Here is a 13970-nt window from a genome sequence, read left to right on the forward strand (position 1 = left end):
CACACTGAACAGGGTATTTATCAAAGCCACTAAACTAGTACAATCAGAAGTTTGGGGAGGAAAGGATGCATTTCAGAGCACATTTTCAATTACTGGAGCAGCGACTCAATCTGCTCACAGAAAGAACCGGCAAATGATAAATCCCGTCACTCTGCAGGATGGGTTCTGCTTCTTCAAACGGAGCCCAGACAACATGGCTTGCAGCGATGAATATTAATTACCCAGAAGACTGCACCTATTAATCTTGGCTTGGATTCTTCTCCTTTCTTGGGGGTGGGGGGAAAGCTGTTGTGGGTGTTGACATATAGCACCGTGCCATACATGATCAGTAGGCGAGGTGGGGAAAGGTTGACAAGACAATTAAGTAAAAATGAAATGCACCAAGGGTGAGATCTTTGTTAATTACAATATCCATTCACCACAACCATAAAAGGGAGGGAGAGGAGAGGGAGGGAGGGAGGCTTGGATCTGGACACAGGCTCATAAAATATGTTTCCAATTATTATTGAGAGCCTGTGTGTCCTGCTGGTAAGGGTCACCACTGTATTACCTCCAGATGTTTTGGATTACAACTCCCATTAGCTCCAGCCAGCATGGTCAATGGCCATGGATGATGGCAGCTGTAGTCCTCAACATCTGAAGGGCACGACATTGACTACACCCTGGATTAGAGTACTGGATTAGGCCAGCGATGACCTAAATTCAGATACCCACTGAACTATAAAACTCACAGAGTTTTGACACAGTCGCTTGCTTGCTCTCTGTCTAAACTACCACCTAAGCGAGTTGTTGTAAAGATGAAAAGGCAAGGATTTATTTGCTGTCTTTGAACTCTTTGGAAAAGAGGTCAGATATAAATGTAATAAACCAATCTAATTCTGGTTCAAAAGCATGAATGGGGACCTGTGACCCTCCAGCTATGGTTGGGTCACAACTCCTATAATCTCTGACTACTCTCCATGCTGGTTGAGGCTGATGGGCATTGGAATCCAACAACTTCTGGAAGGCCACAGGTTTCCCACCCCTGACCTAAAGTCTAGGCAACACCACTGAAAATGAACGATTGCAATTAAACATATCCGCCTCATTCTGCCAAACCTTCAGGTTTTCATGCAGAGCTGCTGCACTTGTGGTCTTCCTCACTCATTTCCATGGATGGAGCCAATCCATACAGACAAAGGAATACGTGTCCCGTTCCAACTCTACAATTCAAGGATTCAACGGTCAACTCTCTCTACTGAAATGACTGGAGGAATGCTCTTTGCATACCGGAGCAGCTGCACCCAGCTGTAACAAGCCATGGCAAGCCGATTAACAAATAAGCAATGGTGTTAGTCCAATGAAACCAATACAGGGTCAGTAAAGCAATAATGCTTTGATTAGCACCATTATCAGATTCTGACTTGTAGCAGGTTAGGCTGCCTATCCATCTTTGGTATCGTCTCCTCAGACAGGCAACAGTGCTCTAGCAACTCAGGGGAGAGTCTTGAATATGGGGTCTGCCGCATTCCAAGAATGTGCTCTATCACTTCCTCCCTAACCTATGTGCACATGTCCTGCTTGCGAATATCCCATGGACATCTGGTTAGCCACTGTGAGAACAGGATGCTGGACTAAATGGGCCTTTGGTTTGATCCACCAAGTATTTGTTTATTTTTAGTACACTGTTAGACCATTTGCAAATTCACCCCCAAAGCGATTTCTGAGTTTCCACTACATCCACAAGGACTGGGAATATGGTTTGTTTTTAAATGCAAATGGATTCTCTGTAATCTGATGGTTTCATGTTTCATTGGGTTATGCTGTACAGTAAACCAGAATACCTGATTGGAATAATGAGTTGAAATGAAATACTTATTGGCTCATTCAAAGCAATATTTCTGATCAAATTTCACACATTTGCATTCACAATCAGGTTTTGTGTCCCTGCTACCATCTTGCAATGGAAATTCCACATCCGTCTTAATTATCTGTACTTTAATTATTTGCAGCTTCTGTTTGGAGGAAGGGGACTTTAATTTTGTTGTGAAAAATCAAACTAAGTGACAAAAGATTTCCATAGTGAATTCAAACTTCAATCAATTTTTCTATGGCTCATCTCTGTTGCTGTCCTCTGTTACCCTGCTCCTAGAGCTCTATATCTTCTCATTTTCCAGTAAGAATGTTGATTATTTTAAAAGGATGCTGTTAAAATGGACAGTCCCTCTTCAGTGTTTCTTTTCCTTTTCAAATCTTGAAATGACATTGTGCTCCACATTGTTGAAATTAGCAACACTTGGATTTAAATTTGTGTAATATCCCAGTCAGCAACAGAACCTCATTAAAATCTACATTAAAAAGTCCATAACATTAGTGCAATGGACAGATTCCAGCGACCCTTTCTATTTGCATTTCCCTAGTAAAATGAATGCATTTCCCTAGTAAAATAAACGAATATCTTAATTAGACCCTGGATATTAGCAGGAACATTGCACAAAGTAAAATTATGCCATAAACCTCAGATCTGGTCTATTTCCTTCATAATTCTTCCGCTGACCTCCATGCTTTTAATAGTTGGGAAATGTTTCCTTTTTAAAATCTCTTGTTCCTTTCATTGATCTTTCTTTTAAGCTTAACCAGTCTCGTCTCACATGTTTCCAGCTACCAAATATATAGTTAGCTAGGTCATCATGTGCGATTCAGCATTCTTGAAAGGACAGCCTTGTGATTTCTGGGGAATAGTCAAATCCCACCCTACCATTAGACATAATGAGGCAGTTACCTCAGGCAGAAGATCATGAGGGATTATGAGGTACAACACCATCCTTCCCCCTGCTCAGCTGTCCCCTTCTGTTGAAGTACACAATTGTGTGCACTCCTTAAAATAGTCTGATTTCTCCAAGAGTGGTGGAAGACATCATCCTATTCCACAGCTTCTATACAGTGGTACCTCGATTTTCGAACATCTCGGAAGTCGAACATTTCGGTTTTCGAACACCGAAAACCTGGAAGTAACTGCTTCGGTTTTCGAACACTTTTTGGAAGTTGAACGTGCCACGCAGCTTCATAGAATCATAGAGTTGGAAGAGACCACAAGGGCCATCCCGTCCAACCCCCTGCCAAGCAGGAAACACCATCACAGCATTCCTGACAGGTGGCTGTCAAGCCTCCGCTTAAAGACCTCCAAAGAAGGAGACTCCAGCACACTCCTTGGCAGCAAATTCCACTGTCGAACAGCTCTTACTGTCAGGAAGTTCTCCCTAATGTTTAGGTGGAATCTTCTTTCTTGTTGTTTGAATCCATTGCCCCGTGTCAGCTTCTCTGGAGCAGCAGAATACAACCTTTCTCCCTCCTCTATATGACATCCTTTTATATATTTGAACATGGCTATCATATCACCCCTTAACCTTCTCTTCTCCAGGCTAAACATACCCAGCTCCCTAAGCCATTCCTCATAAGGCATCGTTTCCAGACCTTTGACCATTTTGGTTGCCCTCCTCTGGACACGTTTCAGCTTGTCAGTATCCTTCTTGAACTGTGGTGCCCAGAACTGGACACAGTATTCCAGGTGAGGTCTGACCAGAGCAGAATACAGTGGCACTATTACTTCCCTTGATCTAGATGCTATACTCCTACTAATGCAGCTTCCTTATTGAGTTTTCTGGAAGTAAATGCTGCTTCAGTTTTCAAATGTTTCAGAAGTCAAACGGTCTTCCGGAACAGATTACGTTCAAGAACTGAGGTACCACTGTATATAGAATAGACACTGTATTATCCTTTGCCTCCTGCAGCAAAATGACTTGGATGTTGTGCCCATCCAGGAATGAGTGAAAAGGAGAACTGGACTAGAACAACCAAGTTTCACTAAGACATGAGATTGAAATATAGCCATGGTCGCAGTGAATCTTGGTGGTCATAGTTGGCATCAAGCTAGGATTTACTCCTGCATAATGAACCTTTCCCCCCTGTGCATCCCTTACAGCTCTTCTAGGAGTTCCCCCAACCCTCCACAGCAGATTTCTAGGGAAGGCACATGCTAGATGAATACCATCCATTATTGCCAACACACGCAAGAAGACTGAAGGCAAGCTAACTACATGCATGCGTAAACCTGCGCACAAGGGATATGGCTCCTTGAGCCTATGCACTCAAACAATGGTATCCTCTAGGTTAGATTACTGCAATGTGTTATACATGGGGCTGCCTCTGGTCTGAAGACAGTTCAGAAACTTCAGCTGGTGCAGAATTCAGTGGCCAGGTTGCTCACCAGGGCAAGACAGTTTGACCATGGTACACCGATCCTGACCCAACTGCACTGGCTTCCAATTAGTTTCCAAGCCCAATTCAAAGTGCTGGTTTTGACCTATAAAGCCTTAGGCAGCTCAGGATCACAATTCCTCAAGGACCGCCTCTCCCCACATCAATTGACCCGGACCCTGAAATCATAATCTCTGGTCCTTCTTCATGTGCCCCCTCTGTGAGAGGTCCAGAGGATGGCGACACAAGAATGGGTCCCTTCTATGGTGGCTCCTCGTTTGTGGAATGCTCTCCCCAGGGAGACTTGCCTGATGCATTCATTACATATCTTTAGGCAACAAGTGAAAACATTCCTCTTCAACCAAGCTGTTGGTTGATTAAACAATCTATGGCCTTTTAAACTGTGGGTGGGCATTGTTCATGCTTGTTATTATGGTATGCATTTTTTGTATTTTTACATTGTATACTACCCTGTGATTCTCAGATGAAGGGCGGTATAGAAATTTTTATAAATAACCTAATATAAATAAGTAACATCAGCTGTTTTCTGCATTCCTGGGATTCTGGTAGAAGGCAACCAAGAAACCTGGAGCAGGTGCAAGGCCAGTCCCTCTTATAGGCACCTGTGACTCTTACTCCTTTTCTACAATGGCACAAGCATTCCTAGAAAAACTGGTGACTCACAAGACATATCACAGGGGCGGGTCAATTGAGTCATCACCATGGCCAGAGCTACATCATCACTCAAGCAGTGATTTTTCACATGCCTACCACAGAATTCAGGGGCGCAGGTGGTGCTGTGGTCTAAACCACAGAGCCTAGGGCTTGCTGATCAGAAGGTCGGCGGTTCAAATCCTCGCAACAGGTTGAGCTCCCGTTGTTCGGTTCCAGCTCCTTCCCACCTAGCAGTTCGAAAGCACATCAAAGAGAAAGTAGATAAATAGGTACCACTCCAGCAGGAAGGTAAACGGCATTTCCGTGCGCTGCTCTGGTTTGCCAGAAGCAGCTTAGTCATGCTGGCCACATGACCTGGAAGCTGTTTGCGGACAAACGGCGGCTCCCTCGGCCTATAGAGCGAGATGAGTGCCACAACCCCAGAGTCATCTGCAACTGGACCTAATGGTCAGGGGTACCTTTACCTTTACCTTTTACCACAGAAAGAATATTTTCTTATGACTGTTTTATATTATTTTACATAAAATAGTTAGATGGTTTTTTTAAAAAAATAAGCTGTATATAAATCTTGTTAAATAAATATAATAAAATATATTTCAATCAAACGAACTTAAAAAAGCAGTATTATGTTTACTATTATTATAGTTAATGACTTCATTCTGTCCAATATTGCACTTCATGCATCATTTTTGGTGCTACTGGTTGGCATTAAGCTACAACTGAAAAGAAGCTGGTGTGTCAGAGGGCAGAGCCTGCAGGAAAGAAAGCTATTTTCACCTCAGATAAGCAACACTTGGCATTCCGCGAGCTCTTGCAAACGCACTTGTTGTCACATCCCCCTGATCTCCTGACCTAAACCCCCCATCTTAATTGCTGTTTTAACTGTTGTGCCGTTTCAAGGGGCTTGTTTATTGCACGTTTTAATTGTGGGTGGGTGTTTTAATGTGGCATTGTTCAATTGCTTGCCTCCATTCTGTGCGTTTATATTCTGTAAGTGGTTTTATATTTGTAAACCACTTACAAGCCACTTTGGCAATTAAGTCGTATATAAATAAATTAATAATGTTCAGCCTTAATAATAATAATAACAACTCTTGCAAGGAAAAACAACACAGTTAAAAAAGATAAGGAAGAAGCAAAGAGCCGAAATGAGGTGGAGGGAAGTCACATGCGAAGAATAATTATTATATTTTGGTTTATATTTGTGTATAAGAAAATACATGTTGAAGAACGAATGGAATATGTATATGAATAACCAACTTAAAAACTCAAAAATATTTTATTTTATTTTTAAAGAAAAGAGAATGTGCAAGCAATTGTTTTTTGATTCGGAAGTAAGTTCACCAGAATAAAGCACTTTTCCTGCCTAGAAAATAACAACAACAACAACAACAACTCTTGCATGTGCTACCAGGTCCTCAGCCACCAAGCTGTTTTTTAAGATGTGGTTGTGGGGAAGTAATTTGGGGGTGTGGGTGGGGAGTGACAACAGAACACAGGTTACCTCTTCCCTCCTCGGCTGTGTCTCCCTTCCCATCAAACAAAATTCCCTCCTGCATAGAAAATAGGCTTAAAAATCAGCTTCCGCTGACACCAGTGGAAGCTGTTTTTTAAAGCGTAATTGAACTCTAACTGTTTGCAAGCTACATGTCTAGGTCCCTGTGGCCAACAGTTCCTCGGCCCTGATATTGTACAATTGAGATAGTTTCACCATTCTCAAAAATAAACATGTCGTCACAAGTGTATTGTTTATTTCACTTCACCCCTCACTCTGCAGTTTTCCATTTCCCCCTTACACTGGGCCAGAGGGTACAAGAAATGGAAGGGATGAATACTAGGCCTTCAGATCTCTATATTTACCAAGTGAGAAAGATGAACCAATATAGAAAACACCAGACCCTGAAGCCTTGTGAAAGCTGTTTTCTGAGGGCATTGCAACCCTCAGAAAATCACAGCATCATATTAGCCTTCTGCTTGCCTTGGTTCATTATGGCATGTCCCATCCCTACTTTGCAGCTTGCTCTGTCAAAAACATTTTAACCATGCCCTGAGCAAACTAAATCCCTCCCTCACTCACTCTGGTGCTGATATGTAATACGATAGGATAAACTGGATTGTTACATAATGGTTCAAACACAGGCACAAAACACAGATTGGCCATTGGGCTGATGAAAAGCACAGTTGCATTGGGAGCAACTGAACGATCACTTCGCAGACCCAATGCAGACATACAGCAGAATTGCCATCCAACAAAAATGAGGTTGATTGACTGGAAGGAAGCCAAGCCAGAACAGAGACTCGTGCAGAGACAGCAACAGGCAAGCTTCTTCATGTCATGGGGCACTTAGCACTCAGATAAGCTTTTCCATTCTAAATGAGCCCATTTCTCTGGATAACCCTAGCTGTTTTCAACTGTTTTGGGATTTCTGGACTGCAAGTACGCCTCACCATTAAGCCAGTGCTTCCTAGATCTTGTATTCCTTGAACTAAATGGTTCGAGGAGCTGCTCTCGAGTCACTAGAGCAACTCAGTTCCAGTGCAATCATTCAAAGGGTCAAAGCAGAGCAAGTATTGACACCCGCAGTTGCCTCAATTGAACACATTCGCTCAGCAAAAGATTGTCAGGGTTAAGCGTTCCCAGAAGGTCAAAGCATGAGACACTCTCTCTTGAATCCTTCCTGAGGCCAACCAAGGCTTTCCATTATTTACAAATCAAAAGCATTTAGAAACGATCTTTTATTATAATAATAATTTAAAACAAGGAATGCCCTGTTTTTATAAGAAAAGGGGGGGAATACACCCACCTCTGTATACCATCCTTGTCCAAGCATTCCCAAAAATATAATTCCTATGCATGCATCTAATGCTGCGCACACACGCACATTCAGGCACACACACACACACACACAAGCACATGATAACATAAAATTTAATTCTATACAAAACTGTATAAATAAGAAATAATAAAGTAGATACTCTTCAGTTCCAACGATTCCCCCTCAGAAAAGAAAAACCCTCTGTGATGTGGCATATAGTTGGAACAATAACGAAGAATTAAAAGAAACTTATTTTAAAACCATATTATTTGCTTTAGAGTATTAACCCCATCTTTTCAAGAGTTTTGTTTTCCTTTTGTATTGTCTTAATGCATACCAGTTCTACAAAATGCATGCTGTAGATTTTTTAAAAATATATATGTTTGGGAGGGTTTTTCTTTGTAAGGATTTGATCTGGCAAGCAAAAGCAATCCTTCTTTCCTGCCTTGTACCTTTCTGGAAACAAAACATCTAATAATAACTAGCATTAAAAAAAAAATCACCATGATACACTTGGTATATTGACCGTTTATGGTGCATGCTTGACTCAGCAAACGGAACAAAAAGAGAACAGCAGCTTTTCCCCATTCCCGCGGCCCCTGCCATGTTTTGGAAGCCAAAAAGCAGGCCAGGATACAAGTTCTTCAAAGGAAGAATCTAAAGAAAACAAAACCAATACCTGATGCTTTGATATATACTTTGTTAGTCACATGGCACTGGTAGCAGAATTGTGCGTGTGCACCTATACCCTAACCCAGACACGCCACACACAGGCACACTCGTGCTCTCTCACGCTCTCTCTCTCTCTTACACACACACACACAGAGTGACCTGCTTGTGAAGGAAAAGAGTTCATTAGGTCAAAAAGCGCCCGAGGGCACATTGAAAGCTCCCAGATAATATGTGCAACTTTGGAATTTGGATACCCACTTCCCATCACCTCGAATCTTCAGACTACCGAGAGGCGGGGACGTAAATGTAAGGCATACTTTGCTCCAGAGCTGAGTCTCATAGGAAGGATGTCTATTCCTTTGCTTGATTTCCTTGATTAATCTTAGCCTCGCTCTGACTTACGTGAGGAATTCCTTTTTTAAAAAAAAACAACCAATCTTAGGAATAAAAGATCAAAAACCCCAAGGACAAAAGACTTCAGATGGACTTCCGCCGTCTCATCAGTCTGTGGCTGTCTGTGAAGCTGTTCAAGCCAGGAGAGATGGAGCTTACAGGGGATGGGAAAAGGCTGTTTTTTAATGTGCTTGGCGAGATCTCCTCTATCTTGTAGGAGATAGAGTGAAAGTACTGGAGGTTCAACTTGGAGCTGAAGGAGTTTTGGTGGGACACAACCCGGCTGGTGTATTCGTGGGACCTGTAGCACATGCAGGAGCAATCCGACTGGAGGTCCGTCACTTCGGCCTTGTACCTCGGCCGCCCATGCTGGGAATCTTCTTGGATGTGGATGATCATGCTGTTACGGTTCCCTGCCTGGGAGGCACGTTCCTCAGCCTCCCGCCTCTCTTCCTCGATGTTCATGAACAACCTGAGAACAACCAGATTGAGGAATGCCCCAATGACTGTCAACCCTACTAGGATGTACATAAAGCTAAAGGCCACGTAGAGCGGCTTCCTCTGGAGGGCTCCTTTCGTCTGAAGGGCCACGTAGTCCCCAAACCCTATTGTAGTCAATGTTATAAAGCAGTAGTAGAAGGCCTGGAAAAAGCTCCACTCCTCGCAGTGGGAGAAGGCTGCTGCTCCTATGCAGAGGGTCCCTATGCACGAAAAGAATCCGACGGCCACCATGTTCTCCATGGAGACATCGGTGCTCCTCATCCTGCAGCACCTTTTCATCCGCTGCAAGAGGTACTTGACAAAGGTGTTCATGCGTTCGCCAAGGCTCTGGAACATGACCAGGGTCAACGGGATGCCCAGGGCAGCATAGCACATGCAGAAAGCCTTCCCAGCATTTGTTCCTGGGGCAGCATGCCCATAACCTGGAGAAGCAAAAGACAAAAACAGGTGAGTGACCAGAGAGGGAGGGAGGGAGGCAGGGGTGGCTGTTCCTAGGTCGAGCTACCCATCACAGATGGACTTTGCTCTTTCACATTTCAGTAGCACCCTGTGCAAGCCCAACAATCAGCTCACATACTCCACTTCTCGCCTTCTGTTCTGTTCAATTCACTACGTCATAGTTGCAATGCCCTCCTGTCCCCCACTAGGCTCAAAGCCCAGCACGGTGGAACAAGTCACCCTGCCCTAAATCTTCCTATGTATCCATTCCAAATGCCCTACACATGTCTACTGTAAAGGAGAAACAGAGCTGTGTGTCGTCACTGAAAGCCTCATGGTGCCCAAAAACACTCCCCAAGAATCATCCACTGAAGACAGCAGTCCGAGTAGAACCTGGAACCACTGCAAAATAGTTCTGCTCACCCCCAACTCAGACAGCTGCTCCAGAAGTATACCATTGTTGATGGTATTGAAAGCCACTGAGAGGTCAAGGAGGATTAACAGGGACACATTGCCCCTGTCTCTCTTCTGACAGATGTCATCATATAAGGAGACCATTACCATTTCTGTGCCAAAGCCAGGCTGCAACCCTGATTGAAATGGATCTAGAAGATCAGTCTCCTCCAAGAGCACCTGGATCTGGTCAACAGCCACCCATTCAAGTACCTTGCCCCCAAAAGGGAGGTTGGCAGCTGACCGGTAATTACTTAGGTTCTCAGAATCTATGGAGGGTTTCTTGAGAAGTGGTCTTATCACTGTCTCCTTCAAACAGGCAAGAACCATCTGCCTGATATTGCTATATCACAGCAATAGTAGTGAAAAGCGACCTGTTAACTAGTGGTAGCAACAGCAGCCGCAGCAATAAATACATTCCAAGATCTCCTCCTCCTCCATTTGCAGGGTCTGAATGCAAATTGTGTGCTGCTGATTTCGCTTCCCTTTGAACTCACTTTTTTCAGGCAATATGGGACCCACACTGCTATTCAAAACCGGAATGGAAGAAGCTTCACAAGCATTCTTCATCGCCATTCCATGGTAGTGGAAATTCACCTTCCTTCATGGGGCAATCTCTCCTTTTGACAACAGCATAAAGCTGGGGATGGAGCGGGGGTGAACTATGCCAAACCCTCATGACTCAGACATTTCTTATGCTGGCTGCAGCCTGAGATGGCAGATAACGACAGAGGAATAATTGCATCTGAAACGTAAAACAGGCGTAGTAGAAGGGGGAGGGTATGATCATGACTGAGGTAACATAGAAACTGCATTTCCTCCAGAGAAATGGTGGCAAAGAGTGACGTAGATCTTAGGAATAACTCCAGAAATCCTTTCAGCATGCTGCATTTTCCTTAGCTCAGTTGTACTAGACACTTAAAGGCCATTGTAGGTAGACTGTGTGCCTGAAGGGTCTAAGCTGCTCTTGAATCAGGTTGCCCCATCATCTTCAGTCATGATAGAAGACAAGCCCTTTCAGTAGCAGCTAATTCTGTCATGGTTGGAGGTAGGAATGAACATGTCAGCTTGGGTTTCTTTCTGTTTCTCCTTTTCCCAACCTTCAGTTAATCTCATTTCTGCCTTGATTTGCAGTTTATGCATTGAATTAGGGCAAATGGTTTGCAACAATTATTGTATTAGGCAAAGCTGCATTTAAAAAAAAATGTGTACAGGTGAAATTCGAAAAATTAGAATATCGCGGAAAAGTCCATTTATGTAAGCAATTGTTTTCATTAGCTACTGGAGTTTAATATATATTAATATATAAGATAGACTCATGACATGCAAAGTGAGATATGTCAAGCCTTTATTTGTTATAATTGTGATGATTATGGCGTACAGCTGATGAAAACCCCAAAGTTGAGATTGTTAATTTGGGGTTTTCATCAGCAGTACGCCATAATCATCACAATTATAACAAATAAAGGCTTGACCTATCTCGCTTTGCATGTCATGAGTCTATCTCATGTATAAGTTTCACCTTTTAAGTTGAATTACTGAAAGAAATGAACCTTTCTACGATATTCTAATTTTTCGAGTTTCACCTGTATATTGGAGAAAATTCACACTAAAATGCTGGTGAACTTTCACGACTTAAAAAAAATCCACGCAGTGATGTAGAAAGGTGGAAAAATAAAAGTAAGGCTGGGTAAATGAGAAACTGGAAGAAACCAAAATTGACAGATTAGGCCTAAGTAAACACATTAGTAAATACGGCAAACAGTGCACCCAGTTCTCTAAATTAGAGTTGGGCGTATTATATACACACCCAGAAAATGACTCCACTCCTCTCCATTCCCCATTAACTTCTCTTTCCATGAGTGGAAATAACGAAGGTTGTCATCAAATCTTTTCTAAAACTGACTTTGCAGCCCCATGAAAAAGACTGCGACAGAACAAAAATGCGAGACAAATTTTGAAAGAAGGGCCCCACATGATCTACCTGGAGGAGTGTTCCAGAACTGCAGCGACAGCATCCAAAAAAACAAAAACAAAACCTCAAATCTGTTATGCAACATTGCAGACAACTTGGTAAAATCCTCATGGCATTTGCCGCTCATTAAGTGGGGGCTTTCTTGACTGCCACAATAGTTGGTGGAGCCTCAAGACTACAAACTCCATGGTGCAGTGTTACTATGACCAAAATATTGTTATGAGTTTGGGGGTGCCAGACTCCCCTAACTTCCTGGGCCTAGTAAGTGTTAGAATCAAGGATTGGAGTGTTAAAATACAAACCCGGTCAGCTTTCTCATGAGAGGTGAGCCATTAAGAAAAGAAAAGAAAGGTGATGGCCCATTAAGAAAGCTAAGGAGAGGGGGCTCTGTGCCAGATGGCAAATGGGTGACACCTCTCCTCAGTATGTAGTTAGTTAGAAGACAAAGCCAAAGTTTGAGGCAGATATTTAGAGTTGGCTGTGATGTGACCTAGAGGGGGGGAAAGGTTGCAGGTTGGTAAAGGCAGCAAGCTAGGAAGAAGGTCGGAGTATGATTGAGTTTCTGCTTGAATCCAAGGCTGCACCTATGGAAGGAACAAGATCCTTTTGGGGTGTTAATGCTGTGAACCCCTCCATCACAGGCTCAGGTTGTATATATGTGCACATAAACAATATATCGTAAAGAGACCATAGTCTCTGCTGTGCCTCATTTGCAAAAGGAAACATGAACCCCTGGAATCTCACACCACTCAGAGATTGGGGTGGCATGCAACAATATGCATTCACAGAAATCTATGGTACCTGTGAATGTAACAATAAATAAGCTAATTTTGAGCATATGCAACTGCAAAAGGAGCAGCTGAAAGCCAAAAAGGGTAGATCGATTTCCTGCAGCAAAAAAATGTTGCCTGGCTGCCTCTAGCCTTATTGCACTGGACCACACCAGCAGATGTGAATAAAGTTTAAATTAAGTGTAAAAAAAATCTTGCTCCTGCCCTAGCTGAGACTACAATCGCCTCCCAGAGATTAACAGCACGAGCCACAGGCCTCTTCTTCTCTCATCAGCTCTATCAGGTCAGGCGCCTGTCTTCACTTTTTTTTAATTCTGAAGGGTGGAAGGCCAGGCTACACCACAGCGCAGCATGACTCAGAAGAAGGATGGCTGCTTCAGCTTGAAAAGTTAGCCCCGGCACAGGTTTGCCTGCAAGTAAATCAAGTCGACTTAGCTAAATGCCTGTCAGCAAATGAAGCAGATGGCAGTAAAGAGGCAGAGTTGAAAGTGTCATGAGAGAGAGAGAGAGAGAGAGAGAGAGAGAGAGAGAGAGAGAGAGAGAGAGAGAGGAGAGGAGATAGCCAGAGAGTCAGCAAATTCCTGTCCCTGTGGAGAGGTGAGCTCTGTCTTCTCTTTGCAATCACATAGGAGTGAAATGGTATAAGGGACATGACTCTTTCCATAGTGTGATTCACCCTGACATCATAAGGTCCCAATTCTCAATCCAACACATGCATCTGCACTCCAAATACTTGGAGAGCCATGGCCATCCCAGCTCATTCAAAAAAAAAAGCTTTAATACAAATGCTATGATAAAGAAAATAGCAGAGAAGAATTAGAACAGCAATCTTCTGGTTACAGGTGGGTAGCCATGTTGCTCTGCCATAGTCGAAACAAAATAGAAAATTCTTTCCAGTAGCACCTTAGAGACCAACTGAGTTTGTTCTTGGTATGAGCTTTCGTGTGCATGCACACGAAAGCTCATACCAAGAACAAACTCAGTTGGTCTCTAAGGTGCTACTGGAAAGAGCAATCTTCT

At 43.1% G+C, this 13970-nt stretch overlaps 1 protein-coding gene across 1 annotated transcript in view; it reads right to left on the minus strand.

Annotated features, from left to right (window-relative positions):
• Positions 1–8527: 8527 nt before the first annotated feature.
• Positions 8528–13970, minus strand: part of KCNK9 (potassium two pore domain channel subfamily K member 9) — a 90281-nt gene continuing 84838 nt past the window's right edge. Inside the window, exon 2 of the mRNA XM_033155896.1 lies at positions 8528–9715. Within this exon, the coding sequence (XP_033011787.1) occupies positions 8877–9715 (839 nt within the window). The 3' untranslated portion in view covers positions 8528–8876. The remainder of the gene's footprint in view (positions 9716–13970) is intronic.

This window comes from Lacerta agilis, chromosome 7 (genome assembly GCF_009819535.1).
Source record: "Lacerta agilis isolate rLacAgi1 chromosome 7, rLacAgi1.pri, whole genome shotgun sequence".
NCBI classification, from domain to species: Eukaryota; Metazoa; Chordata; class Lepidosauria; order Squamata; family Lacertidae; genus Lacerta; species Lacerta agilis.